The sequence below is a fragment of the Mastigoproctus giganteus genome, chromosome 14, assembly GCF_048544385.1.
Source record: "Mastigoproctus giganteus isolate SK-2022 chromosome 14, ASM4854438v1, whole genome shotgun sequence".
NCBI classification, from domain to species: domain Eukaryota; kingdom Metazoa; phylum Arthropoda; class Arachnida; order Uropygi; family Thelyphonidae; genus Mastigoproctus; species Mastigoproctus giganteus.
The window spans coordinates 106,184,217-106,193,482 of NC_143588.1; the positions used below are offsets into that span (position 1 = coordinate 106,184,217).

General features: G+C 37.1%; 1 protein-coding gene across 1 annotated transcript; it reads left to right on the forward strand.

The window, feature by feature from the left end:
- Positions 1-4,931: 4,931 nt before the first annotated feature.
- LOC150075500 (uncharacterized) lies at positions 4,932-6,074 on the forward strand. The gene has a single exon (XM_090388516.1). It carries the CDS (start codon positions 4,932-4,934, stop codon positions 6,072-6,074), a length of 1,143 nt encoding a protein of 380 aa, XP_090244642.1.
- The last annotated feature ends 3,192 nt before the right edge of the window (positions 6,075-9,266 follow it).

A 9,266-nucleotide genomic window follows, 5' to 3' on the forward strand; every position in this document is an offset into this window, starting at 1 on the left:
TGCTTTTTGAATGAAGAAATCATGACACATTCCAAGAGTTCAGGCTCAAGAAAGAAGTCAGAATTTTTTCCTTTCTATTCAAGTAAATAGCAAGATTAGTATAGGTTTTGACTTCCTCTTTGAATACATGTACAAAGGCCAATCCATAAATAATGCCTCTTGGGCAACAAAGTTTTTTGTAATTGGGTTAGTATCATGAAGTTTTGTATATTACTAGTATAGATATTAAGACAAACATGCTAAGATAAAAGATAAAAGTGCTAATGGTTAGTGGTAGAGTTCTTTTCAAGTCAGGACAAAAATCAGCTTTATAGATTCATGAAAAATTGAGGAAAGTGTACTAGCGAGACACTATTGTTATAAGCAATGTTTATAGAATACTTGCACATTTTAAAGAAATCACTTACATTTATGACCAGCCGTGGAGTGGAAGACCAGTGTCTATGTGCATTGAAAGAAACTAAGATTTTGAATGAAATGATTCAGAAAGTTGGGACAGTAACCACATATGCTATGATGCACGCATGAGGTGTTCAAAAAGAAATGCAGTAGCCATTTTAACCCCATGGAGCTCACATCTGGTGAGTATGGGCTTGGCACACCCGGGTCCTGAGCTGGATATCATCATTCTTTTTCTTGGTGATTCCCTTCTACTTCTCTCTCTCTCTCAAGGTAACTAGGGAATTTTTTTTTTTTTTTTTTTTGGCTGTTGCAGCATAAGCCTCAGGCTTCCTTTTTTTTTTTTTTTTTTTTTTATGTAAACCCCAAACACGAAAGGTATAGAACTTATAGTACTTACTACCATGCTTGGGTTGGAGGTTGAGAAGATGAAAGAAGATATTTGTCGACATTGGACTTCAACTTCTATAGACTGTAATTTTCAGGAAATACGTATGAAGGAAGGTTGTTCCAGAAAACGGCAGTTGAATGAATAAATGAGGAAGATGAAAAATTGGTTCTGTGAGTTTGAAGTTGGACAGTAAATGGATGTTGGTTGGTGGTAGCACATGTTCGGACTGTTTTGAAAGAGAGAGCGGGAATTATAGAAGCCAATTCAGAAGAACAGTGCCTGTGGAAATATCTGTAGAAGAGGCATGCAGCAGAAACAGTACGTCTATGAGACACTGTATAGCCTTGCACCATATAGCTAATAATAATAATAATACACATTAAATTATAGGAAAATGTACTGCAAATGAGTTACAGGAGATTTGTATAGACTTGTAGGAAGGGAATAACTTTCAGGGAGATTTTCTAAAGGCTTGCTAACAGGTGATTAGACCAGGATCTTCCATTATAATCCTTATTCTAATTGCCATGCTGTGTGCAATAGATACCTTTGTCATCTCCAGTGAAACAAAAAAAAAAAAATCTTTGAATTGCCAGATTATTAAAAAAAAATTATAGCCACAATTTTTTTTGAACAGAGAAGACCCAATTTTGGTTGATTTTTAGAGAAATATCAGATTATAAATAAGGAAAGATATTGCCAAACACTTGATAACCTTAATAGGGCTATTAAAAAAAAAAAAAAAAAAAGCCCTAGCAGGTCACTAAATCACATTACACCATCATAATGCCAAGCTACACACTGCTCACATGATTTAGATGAAAATTGTAGACCTAGGGTGGTGAGTGTGCCTCATCTTGTATATTGGCCAGACTTAGCTCCAAGTTTGTGATGTCTTACAGATAGCCAAGACACCTTAAAGATGGGCATAATGATTAACCAAATATGGTGAAAAATGGCAACTGAGGTTTAATATCGATAAATGAAAAGTACTACATGTGGGTAGCAGTAATCCCACTATAACATACTATTTCAGTAGCACCAAACTCACAATAGTTGATAAAGAGAGAGACAGAGGTAATTGCACAGTCCTATATGAAATTCTCAGAGCTGTGCAACAGGTGGCTAGACAGCTCCTGTCTTTCGTCAGTGAAATTGAAAACATTGCCAGCAGGGACAAAGAGATGATTATTCCATTATATAAGGCAGCAGTTAGGTGCATACAGAATACTGCACACAGGTTTGGAAACCCCAATTTATAAAAGGTAACGATCTGTTGAAAAGGGTGCACAGATGAGCTGTTGTTATTTGGTTTTTAGGAGCATTAGCTACTAAGGCCATATTGCTCCAGGGAGCCAATGGCTCCCTGGAGCCAATATGGAGCAATATGGCCTACTAAGGCCATATTGCTCCATATTGCACAAGGAGATATGTGGCGGATATTCCCTGACCTTTCCGCATCCTCCGTATTTGGTGGTCATGGGCTTGAACCCTGGTCTAATCAAGAAGCGTGTGCTGTGCACTGCCGCTTCTGCCCACCTGGCTATGGAGGCGCCCGCACAGATAAGCAACAGGTGGTATATTGGCTTCTGTTACTCATCTCGAGTACTGTATATAGATTTGGAAGGATGTAGATACGTTGGAATGGGTATAAAGAAGAGCAACAAGAATTAATGAAAAGAACAAAAGGGTGTTCTTACCAGGAAAAGCTTCAGTTCCACAAATTGTAGGATCTGGAGACTAGGCACCTGCAAGGTGATCTGATTGAGGTTAAGGTTTGAATGGATTGAGTAAGCTCAGTGCTGTTGGAATCCTTTGTCTTTCTCAGACTACATACATGAGAGGATATAAATTCAAATTGAGGAAGGATGGTTGCAGGATAGATGTGCAGAAGTTGGCCTTCAGTCATCACGTAGTTAATTTTTGGAATAAACTGCCATCTGGTATTGTAGAAGTGGATAGATTGAATAAATTCAAAGAAGAGCTACACAAATTATTAGAGGGTATGGATACATGATATGGGTATTGGTTTTTTTTTTTTTTTTTTTTTTAATTTGCTGACAGAGGCAGACTGAGTCTTGACTAGTGTTTATGGCCAAAATCACACCAGCCTCCATCTTCTGGCCCACCAGGGTTTCCCTGGTAAATCTTATGGCCAGTCCGCCTTTGTTTGCTGATGCCATATAAGCTTTCTTTCTTGCATAATTTGCTAAAAAATAATAATCTTTGGACAAATTCGATGAAACATTTGGTGAAACTTAAAACAGTTGCTTTTGACATTTACGAGCTTTTGATTGTATTTGGCACAAAGACCTCCTAAATGAACCCCCATCTTATAGATACAGATTGTGGGGTTTTTTTTTTTCTGTTAGGTATCCAGTTTTCTCACATTGTAGGTGATGGTAGCTGGCTCTCTGTCTTCTAATTTTTGCACTAATGCGGGTATTTCCCAAGGTTCAGTACAGACAATACATGTATAATTATGGCCTACCTCCCTCTGGCTTAGATGGGTACAGCTTCCCAGCAAGCAGCACTAACCTTCCTGGTTATTGCTGCTTTCTGGTAGCAGAGTGGCCAGAAACATCTCAACAATGCAAGAAAACACACACAGTGTGTGTGTGTGTGTGTGTGTGTGTGTGTGTGTGTGTGTGTGTGTGTGTGTGTGTGTGTGTGTGTGTGTGTGTGTGTGGCGCGTGCGCGCGCGCTATGTATCATCACTCTTCACTGCAGCAGAGTTGAATGAATGTTCAGGAGCCACCCTGCATGAATGACACATGTATCCGCATATATTTAGGAAGCTATAAAAAAAATTCAGATTTTTAATCATTAATTTATGGTTAACATGGGATGATTATTTTAGAGAGACTCATGTCAGGGTCTTGTACCCACTGCCAGGTTAAGTAAGGTAAAGCATTTGGGTAGCAATAACCACAACACCATTTGGACAGTACAAAAGTTAGTTATTATAGACTGAAATAGACCTTAGGTTAATTATAGTTCAACATAAGTTTCCGTCAGTGATATACAGGAATTTTGTCAGCAGAGACAATGAGGTGTTTATCCCGTTGAGTACTGTTTACCAGCAGGAAAAACTCAATTTCAGCAATGCTGTAGCTCTGTTGGAAGTGCCATAGAAGAGCAACAGGATTAGTCAGGGGCACAAAAAGGTACGCTTACCAAGAAAGACTTGAATTCTGTGAAATGCAGTGGTTAGAAAAAAGGCAAGGAGGCCTAATTGAGTGTTTAAAGGTTTTTAATGATTGAGAAAACTAAATGCCAATGGTATACTTTCTCTTTCATGGTGATGCGACACACAAGGAGACATAAATATAAATTGGAAAAAAATGGTTGGATGATAGATGTGTGAATTTTTATTTTAAACATTGAGTAATTGTTGATTGGGGTCTATTTCCTGGTGTCTTGGAAGTACATAGATTGAATAAATTTAAAGGAGGATTGGACAAATTAATGTGTGGGTAGGGTAAGTGAAATGGGTAGTTTTTTTTTTTTTTGCTTTAAATTTTATTACGTTAATAATAATAGAACAAACACAGCATTGCAAAAAATGTTGCATAGTCAGCTAGATAAAAAGTATAGTATAATAATAGTTAACGTAGTGTAACCTAGGGCTTCACTAACACAGAAAATTGATAAATGCTATAATTATTTGAGATTATATTTGTGTATTCAGTTATTACTTTATATCAGCATAATTCTTTATTTTCACTTTTTTCAGGATGAAGGAGAAAAAACTATTTCAAGTCAAGAAATGAGTGAAACACATAACAAGAATAGAACCACCATTCCATTTTAAGAGTGTGTGCATCTCAAATATTCACAACAAAAATTTGTTCTTAATTCAGCGATACTAATCAACTGTATTGGTATGAGAATAATAATGTGTGATTTGCAGTTTATTCCAGCCATAGAAATATTTTGATAGACTATAAAAGATCCAGACTATAAACAGAGAATAATTATGTGTCACAAATTTGCAATTGAGCACTGTTAAATTCGTAGTCATTATGAAAGAATAAACAATATTCCAGAAAATGTTAAATTGTATAGAGGTACCAAAGCAGGAAAAAAAGTCAGAATTGAGTGAAGATCATGGAAAAAAAATTTTCCATGAGTGAAGATCATGGAAAAAAAAGCATTAGTATATTCATATCACAAAACTGTTCATACCCAGGAGACAAAAGTTTCTTCTGAAACATGCAGCAAGGTATGTTCAACATCATGCCATCTGAAATCTCCCTTATTAGAGCATGATAAGAAGAAAAAATTTATTTGTAAAGCATGCAACAAGTCATTTTCTACATCAAATGGACTAAAATCACACATACTTATCCATACCCAAGAGAAACAGTTTTGCTGTGAGACGTGTGGTAAGCCATTTTTAACATTAGGTCGTCTGAAAAAACACCTGTTAGTCCATACCTATGAGAAACCATATTCTTGTGAAATATGCAGCAGAGCTTTTTCACGCTCATTTAGTCTAAAAACACACATGTTAGTTCATACTCAGGATAAGCAGTTTTCTTGTGACACATGTGGAAGGGCATTTTCACGATCATATAACTTGAAAACCCACCTATTAGTTCATACCCAGGAAAAACCGTTTTCTTGCGAACTATGTGGTAAGGCATTTTCACAATCAGGTAGCCTAAAAACCCACCTGTTAGTTCACACCCAGGAGAAACCATTTTCTTGTGAATTGTGTGGTAAATTATTTGCACTGTCAGATAACCTCGAAAAGCACCTGATAGTTCATACCCAGGAGAAACCATTTTGTTGCGAAATATGTGGTAAGGCATTTTCACGATCACATAATCTGAATGCCCATCGTTTAATTCATACCCAGGAGAAGCCATTTTCTTGTGAAACTTGTGGAAAAGCATTTTCACGCTCAAATAGTCTAAAAACACACTTGTTAGTTCATACCCAAGAGAAACAATTTTCTTGCGATGTATGTGGCAAGGCATTTTCACAGTCAAGTAATCTAAAAACACACCTGTTAGTTCATACCCAAGAGAAACCATTTTCTTGTGACATATGTGGCAAGGCATTTTCTCGATTGCATAACCTGAATGCTCACCAATTAGTTCATACTCAGGAAAAACCATTTTCTTGTGAAATATGTGGCAGGGCATTTTCCCAATCAGGTAGTCTAAAAACACATGTGTTACTTCATACTCGTGAGAAACCTTTTCTGTGTTCAACATGTGGCAAGGCATTCTCAAAGTCATCTGATTTGAAGAAACACTTATTAGTTCATGCATAGCTAAACTGCTTTGTTTCTGTGTGTGGCAGTATATATCCAAAACAGATAATCATAAAGCATATTTTAGTTTAATACTGAAAATTATGTTCGGTACTGAGAAACAACTCTTTTGGCATCTCATATTACTGCATTTTCGCCATTCTTTGATTTAAAATATAAAAATTTATTGAACTCTGAAGAAAATTATTTCCCATGGAAAGTATAATGTGGCATAATAAGTTTCAGTTACCCTGCAAATTTGCTATTATCTTGTGGAATATGGCAAATTTTTTGTATCAATATGTACATGTTACATAAAAGGACACTTTTTTTTTTAATTGTGACGAAGAAGTGTTTCTCGTATGCAGCACAATGAAGAAATGTTTTCGTTCATATCAAATGAATGTAGACTTAAATTGCAATAATTAAATACTGCTTAATTGGCGCCTCCGTAGCCAGGTGGGCAGGAGCAGTAGTGCACAGCACACGCTTCTTGATTAGACCGGGGTTCGAGCCCGTACCCACCAAATACGGAGGATGCGGCAGGTCAGGGAATGACCACCGCATATTCCCAGCTCGGATAAAGGGTGAGGGTTGGCATCAGGAAGGGCATCCGGCTGTAAAAATTGCATGCCAAAACAATAAAAAAATGCTGACCCCATATAATAATGGGAAAAAGGCGAGGACAAAAAAAAAAAAATACTGCTTAATTATTTCAAAACAATAAAGTAGATCAATATAGTGCTAGCAGCTTTTGTTAAAAAATGTAATGAGTTAATGGACAGTACTTTCAGCTTTAACTATAAACTATATAACTGTTGGGATTATTTAATTTATTCAATTTTTATAAGGAATATCCCCTCACCCCCAAATAAAGTCAGTAAATACTAGGTTTTATTATGGACTGTGATTACGGCTTATGGAGGAAAAAAAAGTGTGGGTGCATGGAATACAAAATTGCCTCCCCCCTCAAAATATCAAGATGAAAGGTGTAAGTTAAGCTTAAACTGTCATAAAAAAGCATCAACTTTTCAAATGAAAAGGATGCAAAGCCTAAAAATAATTTAACTCCTTAGGAAAATTTTGTTCTTTATATCATGAATGTTTTCAAAAATGGCTGCTTTAATCAGCATGCACATTTGTAGTTGACCTTACTACATATGCATAGATTTGTATGTTTGTTACCCATAGGAAGCTCACCCGTGATTTTTCTAGGAACTAGAAAAATCAGGTCTCTGCTTTGCTGCAAACTTTTTCCATAAATTGTGAAGCATTTGTAATATCCTAAATTCTTTATCTGGTTTTCCAAATTAGGATTGTATATCATTAATAAGCAAGTTCTATTATTAGGATTTTTTCCCCTCTGTCAAAAACTATATTGTATTCTTGCTAACAATGCTGATGTGGAACAAGAGGGCTGTGTTGCTGATTCTACCAAACATCTGAAACAGTTTCATTGCAGAGGAGACACGTTCCTTCAATGAGTTGTGACTGCTGAGTAGACATGGGTACACTACGTACACCAGAATAGAAGAGGTGCAGTATGGAATGGCACCACAAAAGATGTCCCTGCAAAAATTTCAAGGCACTGCCCTCAGATAAAAGATTGTGGCTTCTAAGTTTTTGGGTTCTGAGGGTTGATTCTTGTGAATATTATACCAACTTGCTTCTCAATAATATGCATGCAGAACACAAGCAAAGAGCTGGGAAACAATTCTACTATACCATAGCACACCCACAGATAGCAATTTGACAATGATCATATTGGCAAGCAATGTTGCTGGGAAATTGTTAAACTACTGAATGCAAGCATAATTTAACCACCTGTGATTTATCACTAATTTATGCCAATGACATCCTCGTAAAGTAGTAAAGCACAAATTCAAAATAGATCATTTCTATAGCCAATTAAGATGGTGTATCCGGAAATGGCTACACAGATTGCTTTCTTCTATGCTGCTGGCATAACAACCTTGCTGTATTAACAGCAAAAATGTGTCAGTGTAGAGAGGCATTATTGTTTAAAAGAGTAATGATGTATGATTTTTGAGGTAAAGTTTGGTATGTATGCATTCTTTTTAAAACATAAATGTCCATTAGTACACTGCTCGACAAAATTAACAGAAAGTGTTTTTTGTGAATACTTTATTGCGAACAGTGTAGCCAAAGGCGAATATTTGATATAATAGGCATCCTGATGTGCAAATGCTAAGTAACCAAAAGAAATAAATTGAAAAACTTAAAAGAGCCAACATTATGCAAATTATTCATGCCCATAAAAACAGGTTGCTTCCACATCACTTCATTTTTTTTGTCTTGCTCAGTGGGATAGCTGCATCTCTGGTACTCAGGATGGAAAGTGAATGCCATTTATATGATTCTTAGAGATGACAGGCCATTGATTGATTTGCAGCCGTGGTGGCATGTTGGTGTGTCACACAGCATCATCTCAGCACTGTGGAAGCAGTTTCAGGAGACAGGAACTATTACAAGAAGAGCTGGCCAAGGTCACTGAAAAGCTGCATCAACCAGAAGAGACTGCCTTCTGCCTTTAACAGCAGACGGAACTCTATGATGTCCAACTGTCTCTTGAGGTTGTCATGCCCACAAGTGAAAACATTTTCAAGTGGACTCTACACAAGGAAGCCAGCGGTTTGGATGCCATTAACCCCAAACCACTGCAAAACTTGTCAAAACTGGTGCCGTGAACATGTGACTTGGAGCCCTGACAAGTGTGGTACAGTTGTATTCTCTGATGAGTCCTGCTTTAGCCTACAAACAGATTCTAGATGCGATTTCATCTGCAGACAATGAGAATGCAGTACCATCCCTCCAACATCAGAAAGAGACATTACAGTGGAGATGGTGGTCCTAAGTGAGGTGGAATAATGATCAACAGCTGTACCCCTTTTCATGATTTTGATAGGAGTACAATAACTGCGCAGAAGTCCCAAGAACAGATCGAACCCTATGCGACTTTTTTGGGTACAGTTCGCCCAGATTTTCTTTTCTTACATGTTTTCATTCACTGCATATAGAGCTCAAGTGGTGGAGGAATATCTTGAAACTGAAGATATCCAATGACTGCAGTGGCCAAGCACAATCACAGACTTAAATCCGATTGAGCATGTGTGGGATGCCCTTGAGTGTTGCATTGCACACTGACAGCCAACTCTGGTCACTTGTGGAGCTAAAGTGTGCGCTAGTGGAAGA

Coding starts and splice junctions, on each gene's coding strand:
- LOC150075500 (XM_090388516.1), top strand. CDS start 4,932: ATGGAAAAAAAAGCATTAGTATATTCATATCACAAAACTGTTCATACC.